Source organism: Orycteropus afer, unplaced genomic scaffold (genome assembly GCF_000298275.1).
Source record: "Orycteropus afer afer isolate SDZICR_OR568_19922 unplaced genomic scaffold, OryAfe1.0 scaffold00031, whole genome shotgun sequence".
In the NCBI taxonomy this organism is placed as follows: domain Eukaryota; kingdom Metazoa; phylum Chordata; class Mammalia; order Tubulidentata; family Orycteropodidae; genus Orycteropus; species Orycteropus afer.
This window is the reverse complement of record NW_006921618.1, coordinates 5,988,986-6,009,310: the sequence shown is the minus strand read 5'-3', so window position 1 is coordinate 6,009,310 and position 20,325 is coordinate 5,988,986. Positions and strand designations below refer to the sequence as shown.

General features: G+C 35.6%; 1 protein-coding gene across 1 annotated transcript in view; it reads left to right on the top strand.

Moving 5' to 3' along the window:
- EIF4G3 (eukaryotic translation initiation factor 4 gamma 3) overlaps positions 1-20,325 on the top strand; it is a 425,124-nt gene that overhangs the window by 248,500 nt on the left and 156,299 nt on the right. The window contains exons 9-10 of the mRNA XM_007935664.2: positions 130-235; positions 7,054-7,887. Of these exons, the coding sequence (XP_007933855.1) occupies positions 130-235; positions 7,054-7,887 (940 nt within the window). The remainder of the gene's footprint in view (positions 1-129; positions 236-7,053; positions 7,888-20,325) is intronic.

Genomic DNA, 20,325 nt, shown 5'->3' with positions numbered 1-20,325 from the left:
TTTTTTTTTTTTTTTTAAATTTTGTAATCTCCTTCCCCACTCTGTCTTCCCGTTTGCTTGGGTTCCATGTGCTAGTTTTTATGTTCGCACGCTCATTATCACCCTTTTTTGTACTTCAAATCCCAGCAGCTGCCCAGCCAGGTCCCTGAGCACAGCTCTGTGGTTTATGGGACTGTGGAGAGCGTTCATCTTGCTGCCAGCACCCCTGTCACTGCAGCTAGCGACCAGAAGCAAGGTTTGTGTATAACTGTTCATATTTAGTCTCTTTTTTATTAATTGCATTGCCCTTAGCATCCAAGTGTAAGATTAAAATGTCTCAGTATTATTTAGACACCCACTTTTAAATAGAGCTTTGAGATGAAAAATCAAACTGTTCCATTTCTAAAAAACTAAAACAGGTGGTTAGTAAAACTTTTTTGTCTACATTGTGTTGATGACCCACTGTCAGCATCTTTTTATATGCAAAAGATGATGTGCCTTAAACTTGATTTGGAACAATGTTGTTGTTATTGTTATGTGCCATCAAGTTGGACCTGACTCATAGCGACCCCGCCTTGGGTTTCTGAGGCAGTATCACTAGGGAAGTATATTGTCCAACCTTCCTTCCGAGGAGTGGCTAGTGAGTTTGAACCGCCAGCCTTCTGGTTAGCAGTCAAGTGCCTTAGGCACTACACTACCAGAGCTCCCATTAGAGGGACATAAATCAAAGTATATTACTCTTCGAGAACAGCACATTATACATACACACACACACACACACACACACACGTTGTTGTTTTTAAAAAGATAATATTTTCTTCTTACAAAATTGGGCTTCTGTAGTCACAAATGGAAATAGCACTGAATTCAAATCTTGGTTCCATCATGCACTTAGCTATTTGGTCTTGGTTGAATGAAGTATTCTGTGAACCTCAATTTCTTCACTTATAGAATGGAATGAAGAAGACCTACCTCACAAAATTGTAGGGACTAGAGATAGCCTGCCACATGAAAAAGGCTTAGTAAATCACTGATGCAGGAATCCTAATAAGGTTGCTACTCCTAAAGACCGTGAACATGACGTGTCATATGTTTAAAATTAATGCACACAATACTTTTAGAATTACAGAAAACTTAATAAAAAAAATCTCATCCCAGAAAATGGGATATCATAGTCTGTCTTTCTCTCCTGCCTAGTTGGACTTTACATTGGCCTTAGTTAAAATTGGGAGACAATTCCCACTAGGCAAAGGAGGAAACGAATGACTAAGCATGCTTTTATAAGGCTTCTGACTCCATTCAAATATAAGAATTTAAATAATACATGCATTAGCTTCATTATTCTATAGCTGGCTCTTAGTAAATGTACTTTCTAAAATTTATTCTTTAAAATTACGTTTGGAAATTGGCCCGTAATACAAAGTAGAGGTGTTAGAGTTTTTTTGAGTAAACTATAAGTTAATCACAGTTATAAAGCCTCTGAAAGAAGGACTTCTAGTACATGATTTCAGTGTTTTTGTACAATTTGCAAAGATAATTGTAGTGTTTTAAAATAAAAAAAAAAAATTATTTTCCCTTGAGTATGGAGAAGCCTGCTAAAGTAAACTTAAGCAGAGACGTTATTTGTATTATTTGATAGTTTTAAAATCAAAAAGTAAATAATGAACCCTAGCCTTGGCATGCTTCTAAAACTTACACTGCCAAGTACTTCTTTTAGCAATGTACAAAGGTAAAGGGAGGATTCGTTCATACTTTGGGCTAATTTATTTAATATTAAATCCATTCACCTTGCACGAGTGCGGTGGTGATAGTAAGTATGATGGTGAAAGATCAACTTCCTACCCCCAAAGATAAAGCATCTTGGAGTAGAAATTCAGAATGTTAACAATCTAGGTGCAGAATAATTTTTAGAATATTCCCTTCAAAACTTTACTTCATTACACTTTTGCATAGTTGTAATCCTCTGGTAGTTAGTATTATGCTAATCATACTGAATATGTCCCAGGCAGAGAGGCCTTATAATATATCGTCTCTGCTCTTGTTTATAAGCTTTCTCCATAGCTGTACTAAGAAATAAAAAAATTCACAACATACCCTGATGACAATAGTTCTCTTTTGCCTGAAGATAGTATTATCTCTTCTGTTATTTTTTAGGAAAAAATGCCAAGATTTTCTAATTATGAGAGCCTTGCCTTTTGTCATGCCTAGATCTAGATTTCCAGAAGAAGGAATACAAGTCCTTAATTCCCTCTCAGTTTTTTCCTTAGTGGAAATTGTAATAATAAAATCAACATTTTAATTTGATGTAGAAAATAGATAAGGATAAATGGGAAAAATTATGAAAAGAAAAACCAGTATTTTAAATTTATTTCATAGAGCTTAGAAGTAACTCTTTTGGACTACTACCCTTAGTGCCAACTCTTCACCAGAAAACTAAGTAACTGTTTTCTAATTCCACCCATAGTCTGCCAGTATATAAAATAGTTTTCAGAGGAGAGTTCTTTGATTTAAAAAAAAAAAAAAAAACACCAAATCTGTATAAATTCAAGTAATGGTAGAAAGGGCTCACCATCTTTTATAGAAAAGATTTTTTTTTTCTTTACAGTTAGAAGATTTTTTTTTTTAAATTTTCTTAAATACAGAATCTTTTTGAAATTAAATTAGGAAGCAAAATGAACTGCTTTGAAATACGGCTATATTACTACCAGAAACAACAAACTCTGCGTTCTACAGTTGGATTGGTTTTTAATCTTCGTGGAAGTGTCATTCCGAGAGTTTGCATAGGTAACAATTTCATGCTAGCATCAGTGTCTCCACCTGCTTCAATCACTTAAATACTTCCATTTCCACACACTTTTTTTTCCCTCCCTGAATTGGAAGAATGTCAGGTTTGAAATCGTTTCCAGGCTCTAGCACTTGATAGTTCGATGATCTTGGGCCTGTAATTAATCTCTCAAACCTTCATTTTCCCCATTTGTGAGTGGGAATATAATAATTTGTGGCTTACTGCTGGTTGTGAGAATTAAAGAAGACAAAGTATATATGGTATTTGACCTAGTTCCTGCCACATTAGTATTTAGTAAATGTTAGTTGCCATTATGAAACATCCAGTTTTCTCAAATTTTTTTGAAGGGAACAGCTAGAATGCTTCCATGAAGAGCAAGGTTCCAGACAAATGCATCATTTCTCAAATATTTGGGTACTTTATGAAGATGTAGGGAACCCCTCAGCTTGGTTTATAAAGAGAAAAAATGGTTCAGTGAATAAAAATAAAATCTTCGATTGGTGCTGATTATGTGTAGACACATGTTAATGATAGTTGTTCCTCAGTGAGAAAAGTGCATTCAGTCAAGTGTATTGAGGATATGACATGGATACTTCAGTGCCAACTACTTAGAAGGTGCATTAGAAAAGAGCACCTATTGAAAGCACTTGGTGTAGAGTAGGTCTCCAGTGAATGGTATTCTGTTGTAATTCAACCAAGCATAGGAATTTTACTTAGTTGGCCTTTTGGACAGGAGCCTTATTTCTCAAAGGAGACTTGGTTGTACAGGGGTTAAAGTGCTCAGCTGCTAACCAAAACGTCGGCAGTTTCCTTCCATAAAGATTACAGCCTTGAAAACCCCGTGGGGCAGTTCTATTCTGTCTTACAGAGTCTCTGTGAGTTGAAATTGACTTGATGGCAGTAGGTTTTTGGTTTTAATTGTTTTTCAAGTGAAACTATCCCTGAAATTGGAAGGTACTTACCACTCCTGGCCTCTGCCCATTAGATGACAGTACACACAGTCAGTCAACCAATGAAACACTCATATAGGCAGTTGGTTCCACCACTATGTAAAAATAAGGATTGTTTTTTTCCTTCTCATAAATATAGTTGTTGTTGTTGTTATGTGCTGTCAAGTTGGACCCAACTCATAGCGACCCCTCCTTGGGTTTCCGAGGCAGTATCACTACGGAAGTAGATTGCCCCATCAGAGTGATAAGCAAAAAAAGTAAAGAAAATGAATCTGTATTTCTTTCTGTGAATGATTATGATGAGCTCTGTGTAATTCTAAGGAGCTCTGATGGTGCAGTGGTTATAGCATTCAGCTGCTAACCAAAAAAGTCAATGATTCAAACCAGCCGCTCAATGGGAGAAAGATGTGACAGTGCTTCCATAAAGGTGTAAAGCCTCAGAAACCCTGTGGGACAGTTGTACTCTGTCCTGTAGGATCACTGTGAGTTGAGATCAGCCAGGTGGCAGTATGTTTTTCATATAATTTCAGATTTTTCTCTATGCATATTATAGATTTTAAGTGAGCAAATTAAGTTTATGTTCTAGTATAATTTGTGCCCTGCTTATGTATCTTGTAAGCAACTTGCCTTATCATTATTCTTTTAAGAGCCCATTTTAAGTGATCGCATTATATTGCATTGTATGCCCAGGCTATCAGTTTTTTTTATAATGCCTCTTATACATTTAGTTTTTTTCTATTGCTTTAAATATTCCAGACCTTCATCTTTGCTCATTCTTTCCTTAGGAAAACATGTTAAGGATGAAATTCCTACAAATTCCTAATGATGATCAAACACTATAAATATTTTTAAAGTATATTACATTTTAAACTATTACAGCTTTGTAAATCATAGTCTTTATTTTGAAAGCCTTCGAGGACTAAAGTCGGTGTTCTTTATTGAGATTCTCTGTATTACACTGTTCAGCTTTCTGTATTAAAGCTTTATTGAGTGGCTTAAGGGACTTTTGTTTCAAAATGAAGAGCTTTCACTAGAATTAACACCTTTTTCTTTCTGTTTATTTTCATTATTACTATATATTTTTAAAGGGGATATAGATGTTTTCTATTATCAGTCCTTGTTCTGGTTACCTAGTGCCACTCTGACAGGAATATACCGCAAATGGGATGCTTGAACAAACAGGAGTTTATTCTCTTACAGTTCAGGAGGCTAAAAGTCCGAGTTCAAAGTGCCAGGCTCTAGGGGCTGTGTGAAAGCCCCTCAACCTTGAGTTTCAACTCTACCTCTTGCTCCTGGCCCACTGCAGCTCGAGGCATCTCTTCAGTCAGGCAGCTACTGGCTGCTGAGACTGACAAGCCCAACGTTGACAAGTAACAAGGCATAGTCCTGATGTTACCAAACCACATGGCAGGCCATTAATTCAAGTCCATTGAAAGTCCCAAGGTTGGCAGAGTATGGCAGGCTGCTGAATGATGACATGGCTGCATGCAGGGTTCAAGTTTGCCATAAGCTTGAGACCGTTCCCCAAAGCTTCTCTTTATATACAGGAAGCAGACCACATCCCTAAGGCAGCTATTCAGCTGCTCATAGTAGATCCCACCATGGAGTTGATCACCAATCTCATCATGGGGAATACTACATCCAGCTGCCCAGCCACTCAACCAGGCCTAGCCAAGTTGACACACAAACTTAACCACCACTGTCCTACATATAGTTTTGTTTGAATTTTCACTGTCAGAAATTTTTCATGCCAGATTTAATCATTGAGTTGACATACTCTTAATAGATTGTTATTGCTATAATTATTGTTTTCTTTCTTTATTTTTTTACTGTATGTAGACTTTATTCAGTGGTTATAGGATGGTGTTCTGCTGCATTTTTACTCAGTACTATCATGGAATTTGGGGGACCCATGTAGCAGTTATTCTAACAAGTTGGATATTATTTCTATCAAAGATATTTTCTCATTTAAAATATTTTGTCTCTTGTCCTGACAACTTAGTCTGCGGGATTTGACAGTGGAAGCCTATTGATCTTATTTTACCACTGTAGACGATAGAAGACAAAAGTCAGTATTAGAAGCATTAGCTTCTGTATCCGTAAATTACAGTGAATTTTAAGGCCTTTAAATGTAGTCACAGTGAATGAATACAGCTTTAACAGTTTAATGGTAATATGTATCATCTATTTATATGATTCACAGAACAGATTCACTGATAGACTTACTTAATTACAATTTGTTTTAAAGACTCATTGTTGTTGATGTGTGACGATTTCTGGAGGAGTAAGTAAAGTCCTTTGCAGTTTAGATTGTCATTTAGTATTGCTTAAAATTTGTTTGCATTGGATAAACATACTCATGCATGTCTGTTTTTAGGAAACACAAGGCCAAAATCAAGTCTAATCTCCTTTACTTTCATTGTCTCAGGGAAGACCCACATCCTAGTTTACCTGGAATCTGAACCTACAAAAAATTTTATAAAATTTTATTTCTAGCCAGAAAAATGAAAGGAGCTGTAATAAAATTTTTCATATTTTTGCCCTTTTTGAGACAATTAATTTTACTTTCACTCTTGCTTTCATTCTCTGTCTGAACACACACACATTTTATGTATTATTCTACCTAATGCTTCTCTGAATATTAACTTTAGTTTCTCCTTAATTAATTTTTCTTTTACATTTGAAGACACAGGATAATTTTCCATTTTTAATCCTTATATTACTGCTGGTTTTATACTTCTCTTGATAAAAGAAAGTTAAATTAATTTCTAAACTTTTTTTTTATGTTCAGGACTTTGAAAATTTCACTGAGGCTCTAAAAATCTATTTTAAAACATAGTTGGATCTTTTATAAAAGTAATTCAAGTAAATTCCAAACAGTGCAGAAATATATTGAAAACCAATCTCTTTATAGTAATTTAGCCTTCTATCACTTGCCCTTGGAGTGTCCTGTCAGTACAGTGCGTCCTTGGTAGAAACATTTTCCAGGGTGGTAGAGATTAAGTTCCCTCTGCCTTAAAGAAAAGCCCCATCCCATCCCACGAATGTTTTAGCTTCAGTTTTTATGAGTTGTTCCATTGTACTCTTGACATAATCATTTGGTGAACTGATCTTTTCTCTTACTCCAAAATAAATTTTGTATATAATGGAGGACCAAGTAATTGTGAGTGTAACTGGAAAAACATGTGACAGTGTTTTGGAAATAGCAGAGTAAGTCTAATATTTTGGCTTCTATTCTGCAGTCCATGATTTAGGTTGAGGATAAAAGAATTGACTGAAAATAATACAGTATCTGATCTATAAGTTATTCTTAAAATCCTTTCATTTTTTCTACTCTAGAAGAGAAGCCAAAACCAGATCCAGTGTTAAAGTCTCCTTCTCCAGTCCTTAGGCTAGTCCTTAGTGGGGAGAAGAATGAACAAGCAGGCCAGACGTCTGAGACTACCACCATAGAATCCACACCAGAGCTTCCTCTGCCTGCATCACCTACCACTGTTTCTCCACTTGCTCGTAATACTACTATTGCTTCCCCCACTTCTGCTGCTCTTAGTAGCCAGCCAATATTCACCACTGCTCTAGATGACAGATGTGAACTCTCTTCCCCAAAAGAGGACACATTTCCTATACCCAGCCCCACATCTTGCACAGAAACATCAGACCCTTCACCAACAGATGAAATTGATGATGATATATGCAAGAAACCCTGTAGTGTAGCATCTAATGATATTCCACTGATTTCTAGTACTAACCTAATGAATGAAATGAATGGAGTTAGTGAAAAATTACCAGCCACGGAGAGCATTGTGGAAATAGTAAAACAGGAGGTGCTGCCATTGACTCTTGAATTGGAGATTCTGGAAAATCCCCCAGAAGAAATCAAAGTGGAATGCGTCCCAGGACCCATCACTTCTTCCACAGTTCGGTCCTTTTCTCCAACTCCTCCAACTCCTCCAGCTTCTCCTCCTCCTGTCCCAGTCATTGTTCCTGCTGCTGCCACTACCATTAATGCTCCTGCCCCAGCTCAGGGGGTCTTAGAAGAGGAAGAAAGCATAAGAACTTGCTTTAGTGAAGATGGAAAAGAGAGTCAAAACAAAATAGCGGCAGAAGCAGATGGGCAAACAGAAGAGATGGTGGATTTTCAGAGCTTAAATTCAAGAAAAAGCCCTGTCTCAGGTAAGCTTTTCTGGCATTAATAATCTTAAACTTGCTGAACATGAAGAAGTAGCAGTGTTTGTTTTTAATTGGCTGCTTTCCATGACTTCCAGAAACAAGGAGTGAATGCTGAAATTTCTAGTCTGTTTTCTTCACTGGTTGGTTGTGTTTTAGTACAACCTGCAGTAGCATTATTCCATTGCCTAAAAATGCAAAGAAAATTTCAAATATACAAAATACCTCAAGGTATCTATCATCGTGCACATTCTTTTTGTCTCATTCATGTGAATAAATTCTTTAGTTGTTAATATTATGTCTTTGGTGCTGGAAACCACTCAAAACCAGCATGGTCTATATTCCCTACTCTTGTATTGTCAAGAGTTTAAAAACCTAGTTAAACTTAAAGGAACTCCTCTATACTAAAGCTCTTCTTAAATCTTTTTTTTTTAAAGCAATTTAAGAAAATAATAATTTTCTTAAAAAATTACTCTTAAAAGGTCAAAGGTTTATGTAACTTGTTTTAAAAAATAAAAGTGCCCACTCTTATTAACTCACAGATAAGCATATTGTTCTCCCACTTTTTCTTTTGAAACAGTTGTGCTTTTCCTGTGAGGTTTTTTCTTTTTTTTTAAGACCATTAATATTAGCAAAGTATTATGTTCTTCCCAATTCAAAATTACTTCTTTTTAGTGTATCATCACCTAGGAGCTTAGGAACTAATTGTTGGGTTTTTATAATTCTAATCCAAAGTTATCTGAGGCTTATCCACTGTTAGCTCAATAGCCATATGAGTGTGGAAATTTTAGCTTTTAACAAGTGAGCATCACCCATCCTCTTTAACACTGCACTACACTGTATGATTTGTTCTCTGTAGACCTATCAGGTAAGTCATGACTATGTAAGTTAGACAGTTTGACAGATGAATATACTCCCAGCAGTTGATCTAGAAATGCACCAGGAAGGTTTTGCTCACCAGCATTCTCAGTCCTTATTATCTATTTTAAGATGTGTGATAGACAGGGAAACTTGGCAAATCAAAACTTGATTCTTAATTTTAAGGTGCAGCTTTCTTACCTAGCTCAGCTCTTAAGGAAATTTTCTTATCAATGTCTGTGAGAAGTGTCTCTTCTCTTGGTATCGCAGAAATAACTAGTTCAACACGGTGAACCAGAGCAGAAAAGCAAATAATGCAAGGAAGTTGGGACAGTGAGAAATTTATCATACATGTTTGTAAATTCTGTTTTCTAAAATAGACTGAGCACCATTGGCATCAGTATTCATAGTGCCATCACTATTTTAGGTACCTTCCTTCTCCCATAGTTGGGGAGAGGACCTGGGGCTTTTTGTCGGTTACCCTTTGAAAAAACAATCATTTTTATGAGGCAACGGGTGAATGACCCCCAAAGAACACTTACTTGTTAGAGAACAGTAATTTGACCCTTCATTGTGAGTCAGGTCTGACTCGATGGCAATGAGTTTGGTTTTGGGTTTTGTGTCCTTTTTATACCTACTTATCAGTTATCATTCAAAAATCATTGATGTGGCAATTCTAAAAATAGGAGAAACTAGTAAAGACACATATTTAACATTTTTAAAAACAAATAACAGAAAGGAAAACAAACTAAACATAGAGAATACAAGTTAAAGATGAAAGCCATGCCTGAGAACTGAAATGAGAACAGAGCAAGATCCTGCACCACAATCACACTTTCTTGTCTTTTTAAGCAGTATATTGCTTAAGTGATTTGTTACTAAAAGATGGTGCCCAGGAGTACATAAACAGACAAATTAATATTTTTGAGTTAGTAATTGTCCCATGGCAGTTTTTTGAAGTGCAGATATTCTTTGAATTGGTAATATAAATCACCAGTTCCTCAATAAGAGAGTATAGATTATTTAACAATGAACCAGAGGATACTTAGATAAGAAAAAACTGTTCCAGGCATGATTGGGGATGAAGTAGAGGTTGATATCAGGGATTAAAGAGTCTTGACATTTTTCTAGTCTCACAATTTTTTAATCTGCAAAAGTGTCTTAAAGGAACAGAAAACGTTCTGGTTTTATCCCTTCACATTTTAAGTTCTTCAAAAACCAACACTGAACTGAAGTACCCATGTGACTTTGTAAAACCACCAGAAATATTCCTGACCATTTTATTTTTGTACAAATATATTTTAATATTTACTATAACAGTTATGCCGTTGAGTCAGACTCATAGTGACCCCCTCCTTGGGTTTCCGAGGCAGTATCACTACGGAAGTAGATTGCCCAACCTTCCTTCCGAGGAGTGGCTGGTGGGTTTGAACCGTCAGCCTTCTGGTTAGCAGTCAAGTGCCTTAGCCACTATGCTACCAGAGCTCTGGTAACTTAAAGTCCTTTTTGACTTCCTATTCTGGTCCATATTTTTGGGTAGAATACTCAAATTGGGAACTTTCATGTACAGTCAATATATATGGATGGCCTAACCAGGTATCTATATAATGTACCAAGAGAGAGGTTGATAAATCCATACTTAACTATTTTTGGCAGGAAATTCAGTCTTAAATTGAATAAAGATTTATTTCAGTTGTTCAAGTGATACTAATTTATACATGCTGTGTAATAGGCCCTCATCTGACTTCTGGGACCACAGCGATGACAGAGGCAAATCTCTTTCCACTAGGAACTTGATGATCTTATAAAAAGACATGTGTAAATACATAGGGTAATAGGGTCAAGTAAAGATAAGGGAGTAAGTGATTGCCTCTATTAGGCTGTGCCTCTGACAGTGTAGACTCCTGACAAATAGATGAGAGTTTTTTTCCATCCAGTTTTACATATTTAAGGCAGTGAGCTGCAGTCTTGTATTTAAAGATGAAAAGTATTGACTAGAAAAATTGTGTTTATTCTCTTACTAAATTTTATGTTTGTGTTGCCGTAATTGACATTTCTGCATCTGTCCTTGATTTTTACCTTAAATTGAAGTCTATTTTGAGGATAGTAGAAGTGGAACAAAAATATGAAAATGCAAAAATTGCCTAAGAGGCTATAGAAAGTTCAGTAAAATGTAACACAGAGGCCTAGAAAATGCTTATGGTCTCATTGGAGTAATCTCTCTTTGTTCTTGCCATTGAAAGAATTACACCCTCTGCTGAGCTTTTTGGAACAAATCTACATATAGAATCTACCATTTCATTTTCCTGATGACGTGATACACTCTGCCATAGGGGTAACAAACAAACTGTATTCTTTACACTGTCCTTACTTGTTTAACTCAGCATCCCATCTTGCTACAAAAATGACAATTTAACCAAAATGAAAATGTCACTGGAATTCAGACAAGATAGAGTTGAGAAGGCACTGTATTTTATTAGAAATAAAGGGGTTTTTAAGTTACATCTATTGTAATTCATCTGCAACTTTTACTCCCTCTGAGTCCCAGGATAACTCAGTTAACCTCTATATACTTCAGTTTTCTTATCACACAAAGAGAACGAGCCCTGGTGCTCAGTGGTTAGGCATTTGGCTTCTAACTGAAAGTTTGGTGGTTTGAACCGTGGGAGAAAGATGTGACAGTCTGTTCCCATAAATATTTCCTCCTTAAAAACTCTTTGGGGCAGTTCTACTTTGTCCTGTAGGGTCACTATGAGTCACAATCAACATGACAACACAGGTTTTTTGGCTTTAACCCAAAGAGATTAAGTAACCTGTGTATTGTTACTGAGAGAGAAAAACCTTGGATTTAATTTTAATTGCAGGTCATTTATTTACTAACAGATTTTCAGGGAGCATCCAGTATAGGCTGTGTGGATACTGTCTCAGATGATGAGTACACAGAGACCAGTAAGATACAGTTCCAGTCCTCAAAGGGCTCTAACTTTAATAAGTCATTTCTTATATTTTATGCAAGTTTTAATTGTGTAGAATAGCAAGGGTACATTAAATGAGTTTGTGATCTTGTAATAAGATTTTTAATACAGGGAGGGCAAGAAATGGTTCTGTAATTGACCAAAATGTGAATTTCTACCTTTGATATACTTCAGAGACAGAGAGACACATGGTCTTGAAGAAGTAAGCTGTGTAGGCTTAGTAGTGATTTCACTACTGCTCATGCAAGTGGATCCATTTAAAAATCTTTAGAATTAAAAGAGTGACACTTTGTTAAACATTTGAGAAATTATCAAAAAAGACTTCCTTGCCTTCAAGTTATTTAAAGTGCATGCTTTCTCTCTCTTTGTTTTCAAAGATAACCCTATATTCGTTAGAGAACATTAAATATAATAATAAATAGGATTTTTAATTTTGTCTTAGAAAAAAATCAAAACTCAAAAGACACAGATAAGTACCATCCTATCTATCAACAGTGCCTGCAGGTTAAAAAGTAAAACAAGAAAGTAGAATATTGGGTAAAGGATAAAAATAGGCAGTTCACAGAAAAGAAAGATCAGGTAGCCAATAAAAATAAGAAAAGATGCTCACCCTCATTGTTGAATGATGGAATACTATTCTTCAGTCATTCCTTTGACAAATGTAATATCATTCACCAGTGAAAATGGAGCACACCCAGCGAACATATAGTCCTGATGGGAATGAGAATTATTTCCACCTTTTAAAACTAAATCTGGCAATTTCTATTAAAATAAATAAATATTTCTATGTATAATATGTATGTGTGTATACTCTTTTTTTTTACTTAATAGTTAACAGTTTTGAAAATAAAAGCACCAGTTGATAAGGAGATACTTAAAAGTTGCTTTTGTGTGTATGGCAAGAACAGCAAAAAAGTGTTATGTTTTTCAATAGGAATAATTATGTGAATTATAGTGCATCTATACTATGGAATATTACACAGTTGGTACATGAGTGAGATAGATCTGTATATTGGCCTGGAAAATGTTCATAATAAATAAATTGAAAATAAATTTTGTTGCAGAACATCTTATATAGTGTCTCAATTTTCAATTTAAAATCTGTCGATTTGGTTACGATTATTTGTATGAGCCATCAAAGTGTCAAAGAATACATACCCGGGACTTAGTTGTTTGCCGTAGGTGGGTGGATTTGGTGATTGGAGATGGATAGTGCTATTATATTTATTTATTTCAATTAATACTTTTGTCATTTGAGGAAAAAACAAAGGAAAAGTGAAAACTAACAAAAGTTAGAAGAAAAAAACCTTTGAAATTTCATTACAAAGACATAGACTTAGGCTTTTTATAAATGGAAAATTACTATAAGCTATTTCAAAGCCTGTTTTAAAAACTCATAACGTCCCAGAGATACTTCTGTGTCAGTAAACATACATTATCATTTTTTATCAGGTGCATAATAGATACAGGGAGCTCTGGTGGCATAGTGCCTAAGGCATTTGACTGCTAACCAGAAGGCTGGCAGTTCAGACCCACCAGCCACCCTTGGAAGGAAGGTTGGGCAGTCTACTTCTGTAGTGATAACTGCCTCAGAAACCCAAGGAGGGGTTGCTATAAGTCAGATACGACTCAACAGCAGTGAGTTTTTATAATAGATACATAGATACGCTTGTGTTTTATTAAGTTTAGAAATTTCCCAGAATACTTTAACATTGAGGTATAATTGATACAAACTTAACATACATATGTTTAAAGTATTTTATAAGTTTTGACATTTGTATGCATTGTCACTACAAAGTCATGAACATGTTCATCACCCCAAATCCTTCCTTGTGCTTATTTATAAATTCCTCTCCTTGCCCCACCCCCATGTCCTTTTCTCCAGAAAGCACTGATCTGCTTACTGTCACTGTAGATGAGTTTGCTCTTTCTGTTGTTGTTAGGTGCCGTTGAGTCAATTCCAATTCACAGTGACCCTGTGTACAACAGAACAAAACATCGCTGGGTCACGCGCCATCCTCACAATCCTTGCTGTGCTTGAGCCCATCATTGCAGCTACTATGTCAGTCTATCTCGTTGGGAGTCTTCCCCTTTTTCACTGCCCCTGCACTTTACCAACCATGATGTCCTCCTCCAGGGACTGCTCCCTTTTGACAATGCAACTAAAGTAAATGAGATGAAGTCTGGTCATTTTCACTTCTAACCAACATTCCAGCTACACTTCTTCGAGGACAGATAATGTTCATTTTGCTGGCAGTCCATGGTGTTTTTGGTTTCTTAACCAACATCACAATTCTTCGATCTTCTCTATTCATTTTCCAGCTTTCATGTGCATGGGATGTAATTGAAAATACTATGACTTGGGTTAGGCACACTTTAGTCTTCAAAATGACATGTTTGCTCTTAAACACTATAAACAGGTCTTTACAGCATATTCGCCCAATGGAATACATCCTCTGATTCTTGACTGTTGCTTCTGTGGGTATTGATTGTGAATCTAAGTAAAATGAAATCTTTGACAACTTTGATCTTTTCTGCATTTATATTGATGTTGCTTGTTGGTCCGGTTATGAGGATTTTCATTTTCTTTATGTTGAGGTGTAATCCATACTGCAGACTAGTCTTTAATCTTCATCAATAAGTGCTTCACGTCATCTTCACTTTCGGCAAGCAAAGTCTGCATATCACAGGTTGTTAATGAGTCTTCCTTCAATCCTGATGTCACATTCCTCTTCATATAGTCCAGTTTCTCGGATTATTTGCTCAGTTTACAGATTGAATAGGTATGGTGAAAGGATACAACCCTGATGCATTCCCTTCCTGATTTTAAAATATGCAGTATCCCCTTGCTCTGTTCAAAAGACTGCCTGCCTCTTGGTCTATGTACAGGTTTCTAATGAGCAAAATGAAGTGTTCTAGAATTCTTTTTCTTTGTAGTGTTACACAAAATTTGTTAGGGTCCACACAGATGAATGCCTTTGCATAGTCAAAACACAGGTAAATATCTGTTATTCTTTGTTTTTTTCTAGAATGTTTATAAATGAGAAAGCATAAACTCTTTATTGTCTGTTTCTTTAACTCAACATTAAATTTTTTCATATTCATCCAGGTTGCATATATCAGTAGCTCATTTTTTAAAATTGCTGATACAGTATGGGTATACAATTTGTTTATTCATTCACATATTGATAGACATTTGGGGTATGCCCAGTTTGGGGCTATTACAATTAGAGTTCTATGAACATCTGTGTACGAGTCTTTGTAGCACAAATGCTTTCATTTTTCAATACCTGGCAATGCAGTGGCTGAATTATATGTAGGTATATGTTTAAATTTTTAGGCAACTGCAAACCATTTTCCAAAATGATAATACCATTTTACATTCCCATAAGCAATATATGGGAGTTGCAGGCTGTCCTTTTTCCATTGAAATTCCTTTGCACCGTTTTCAAAAAGTTGTCATCTGTGTATAGGAGTGTCTGTTTCTGGATTCTCTGTTTTATTCCATTGATCTAGTTCTATTCTGATGCCATTTAACATACTGTTATGATTACTAAGGCTTTATTTATAAAAAGTCTTGAAATCAGGTAACATTAAATCTACTGAATTTTTTGTTTTAAAAAGGTACTTTGGTCATTCCAAGACCTTTGATTTTCTATGTTAAATTTAGAATGACCTTTTTTCTACAAAAAATCTTTATAGAATTTGATTGGATATACATTAAATCTACAGATCAATTTGAGAAGATTTGACAGATTACAATAGAGTCTTTCAACTTATGAGCACAGTATATTTTTCCATTTTAAGTCTTTTTCCACTCTTACCTAATTTTTTGCAGTTTTCAGTGTACAGATCTTTTCTATATTTTATCAAATTCGTATTTTTGATGCTATTGTAAATGATATTTTTTTGTTTTCATTTTTATTGTTTATTACTAGTATATGGAAATATAATAGATCTCCTATCCTGCAACCTTGCTAATTTCACTTACTAAACTAAAACTTACTAGTTTTAGTAACTTCCCTAATTGGATGCATCTTTTCTTTTCTCATGACTTGTACTAATGAATCAATACAATGTTGAATAGAAGTGGTGAGAGCAAATATTTTTTTCTTATTCTTGATCTCAGGGGGAAAACATTCAGTCTTTTACCATTTAATATATTAGGTGTAGAATTGTGCTTTATCAAGTTGATGACATTCTTCTTTATTGCTAGTTTGCTGAAGTTTTTCTTTTAATCAGGGCTCTATAGTAGATTTTGTCAAATGCTATTCCTGCATCTGTTGAGACAGTCAGATGGGAATTTTGTTGTTGTTGTTGTTTATTGATTATTTAATTGTTATTATTTGACATTTGAGTGTTAAATCAACTTTGCTTGATATAAAGTTGGGATAAAGCTTGGTCGTAATGTATTTTTCTCTATATTGTTGAGATTGATTTGCTAAAATAGTGTGTAGGATTTTGTACCTATATCATGGAAAATGTTGATCTGTCCATTCATGGTGTGATGTCTTTGTCATGTTTTAGTATCTGGGTAATGATGACTTTATAGAATGAGTTGGGCAGTGTACCTTCGTCTCCAGTTTCTAGAAGAGTCTATGTAGAATTGGTGTTATTTCTTCCCTAAATATTTGGTGGAATTCATCAGAGAAGCCATACATGCAAAAAAACAAGAAAAATATATGATTTATATTTAACCATATAGTTCTCCATAATAAAGAGAAATATAAATCAGTTGAAATGGATTTATAATTGAAGTAATTAGAATTTTCAAACTTTCTTCAAATACGTTCTTAGTGTGATTATTTTGCATATTCATAAGTGAAATAGAGATGTGGAATTGGCATAATTGGAAAACACATTATTAATAAAACCAAGAGATAGAGGATTAGTAAGAATATAGATTACTTGAACAGCACTGTCACCCAGCTTGACCTAATTAACATGTGTTGAACACTTAACAACAACTGATACACATTTTAAATACACCTGGAACATGTTATTGTTATGTGCCATTGAGTTGGACTTGACTCATAGCAGTCCCCCTTGGGTTTCCGAGGTGGTACCACTGCAGAAGTAGATTGCCTGACCTTCCTTCCGAGGAGTGGCTTGTGGGTGTGAACCACCAGCCTTCTGGTTAGCAGTCAAGTGTCTTAGGCACTATGCTACCAGATGCATACCATCAAACAAGTTCTATTAAATTTTAAATGATTCAAATCAAAGTCTGATCTTAATAAACTGAAAACTAGTAACAGAATATCTCTGGAAAATTCCCCAAATATTTGGAAATTAAGTTACATACTTCCATATAACTCAAGAGTCAAAGAAGAAATCGAAGGGGAAATTATAAAATATTGTGAACTGAATTTGAATTAAAATTTGTAGAATGCTACTTGCATTAGTTTCTTGATGCTTCTATAACAAACTACCACAAACAGTATGTTAAGACAATACAAATTTATTGTCTTACAGTTTATACCAAATAATTCAGGATAATAATTTCCCCATCTCAGAGTCCTTAACTTGATCACATCTGCAAAGACATTATTGCCATGTAAGGTAATTTATTCAGAAGTTCCAGGAAATTTAGGATATGAACATGTGTAAGGGGGCATTACTGTGCCTATTGCACTGCTAAAACAGTATTTAGGTGAAAATTTATGGCACTCAGTGCCTATATTAGAAAGAAGATTTCAAATTAATGAACTCTGTTCGCTAAACTATTAAAAGAAGATAAAATTAAACTGATATAAGTAGAAGAAACAAAATAATAAAGATAAGAGAGAAAATAAATGAAATCAAAACATAAAAAGAGAGGGGAAATTAATAAAACAAAAAGGTGTTTGAGAAGATCAGTATACTTGTTAAACCTCTAGTTAGACTGATCAAAAAAAAAAAAAAAACGTATATCAATACAAGGAGTGAGAGAGTGGACATCCTTACAAGGTCTGTAGATAATAAAAGGAAACAAATAAGGAAATACAAACTTTATGCCAAGGAATTTGACATCATAGATGAATTGGACAAATTCCTTGAAAGACAGAAACCACCAAAGTTACGAAAGAAAAAGTAGATAGCTTGAATAGCCACATATCTTTGAAAGAAATTGAACCTGTAGTTAAAAGGTATCCTACCAGAATACTCATAAGATCTGACTCTTAAATTGATGATATTTAGTGTTAAAGCTGGAAGAGGAGAATTTTAAATTGTTATAGATGTCTGTTTTTGATATAATCTAAGTCAAGAGTAGTCCTCATTTTATTACATTTTTCTGGTTCTGTAGTAGGCCCTAGGGAAATTAGCTCACACTGTTCAAACTTCCTGTGAAGCAGTCATACAGCTTTAAGCCTATTCTTAACATATAATGGAAAATATAAATACCAAGCCTGCCATTTCATTTCATATAGAAGCTGCAGAGAAGATACTACAAGCACTGATAGGCTTAACCTCTCTAGTATTTCTGTTGGTTGACATCTCACAAAATGGCCCATCTTTCTTACATGTATTACTTTACCACCACCATTCTCTTTTCCTGTTCATTTACATGCCCACTGTAAAACATCTTTAAAACACCATTATATTTTATCTGAAAATGGATCCTTCTCTCACCTGGATTTCTCCTTTTCTCTGTCTCCAGTTTCTTATATAAATCATCACATTCTCCTAGACGTCCCCTATGGCGTGTGAAAGAGAGAAAAACAAAATTGGATCTCCACCCCCGAGTAACTATCTAATTAGAGAGACAAAGGTCATGAATGTGATTCAGTCTGAAGGATTTAAGAACTCAAAGTCAGGAGAAAAGAGAAAGAATATTGAAAGATGTCGAGCATGAGAAGGGACTGGAAATGGGTGTTAAGGGTGAGAGCTCTGACTGAGAGTTCCATTATTGGAACATTCTACTCTGCTTATGTGCAGTGCTGTGACAGTGGACTTAGGTCCTTCCTTCACAAGTATTCGTAGCCTTATCTTTATTTTCTGTAACTTCAGTCCAGAGACCCAGACCCTGGACACATTCATTCCAGTACTTGGATCGTGGGAGTACATCTTGTATTTTGAAAAAAAGAGAGAGCTAGAAGGAAACTTTTTGTAATTTAGTCTCTTAAATGACTGTTGGAGCTTTTGGTGGCTTAGTGCTTGACTGCTAACCAGAAGGCTGGTGGTTCAAACTCATCAGCCACTCATCGGAAGGAAATGGGGCAATCTACTTTCCATAGTGATACTGCCTCGGAAATCCAAGGAGGGTTGCTATGAATTGAATCCAACTTGATGGCAGTGAGTTTATTTTTGTTGTTGTTGTTATGTGACTATTATTTGGCCACAGGGCCTTTAGCTGCTCTGCACAAATACAGACACTTCTACACCATATCTCATCCTTACAAGAAATTGTTGGGTAAAAAAAAAAAAAAAAAGCAAAATTGAAGATATCGTGCTAACCCAGAAACGCATTTCCACAAGCGTAGAAAAGAAAGGAAACCATTTTACTATTGAAAAACATTCAATTAGATAGTGATGCATCATAGGCAATTGCAAGACAAAGAAATCTCACCTTTTAATATAATGATGCTGATATAATCCTTTAAGGAGCTCTAGTGGTATTTGACTGCTGACCAGAAGGTTGGTACTTCAAACCCACCAGCCACTCCACGGAAGGAAGACTGGGCAATCTACTTAAGTAAAGATTTACCACCTTGGAAACCCAAAGGTTGTTGCTGTGAATTGGAATTGACTCTATGGCAGTGAGTTTGGGTGTATACACACACACACACACACACACACACGTAATCTATTACATGTTCTCAAGATAAATGTTAATTTCTCATCATTTAAGAGATCTTTACTAGAGTTCCGGTAAGATGGCAGATGAGGCAGAAAGACTGCACAGACCCTCTTCAAAAAAGAAAAAGTTCAAAAAAGAGAAGGGAAACCAATTAACACAGATACAGAAGATAATCCTGGACCCCTGAGCCTTGAAGGGGAGGATATAGAAAGTGGATTAAACTCCAACTAGCAGAAGAATTTGCATGAAAATACCAAAAAAGGAGACAGACGGAACTGTGGTCTGGCAGCGATCCTGAGAAGTCCTGACGGCACAGAGAGCTTGGAGAATCCCGAGTGGTGGTAGGACCTAAGAATTAATCTAAAAATCAGCCCTGCTAGCCAGGGACTGCACAGAGGACTGCTCTCGTGGCTGGGGAATAAACGGAGAAGGAGAAGAGAAAGGCAGGCTGAGCTGTGGACTTTTGCCTGTCTGGAGGGTGCCGCCATTTTGAAGGTTTAAAAAGCGGCTTAACTATTTTGGATATTTGAAAAGACAGCGCTCTCGCAGATTCCTGGGATTAAGAACACGTTCTGGGCAGAAGACATGAATAGACATTTCACCAAGGACAATATTCAAGCGGCCAGCAAACATATGAAGAAATGCTAACGATCATTAGCTATTAGAGAGATGCAAATCAAAACAACAATGAGATATCATCTTGCTCCAGCACTAGTACCAAAGTTCAACAAAACAGAAAATAACAAATGCTGGCGAGGTTGTAGAGCGATTGGGACTCTCATACACTGCTGGTGGGATTGTAAAATGGTACAACCATTGTGGAAAGCAGTATGG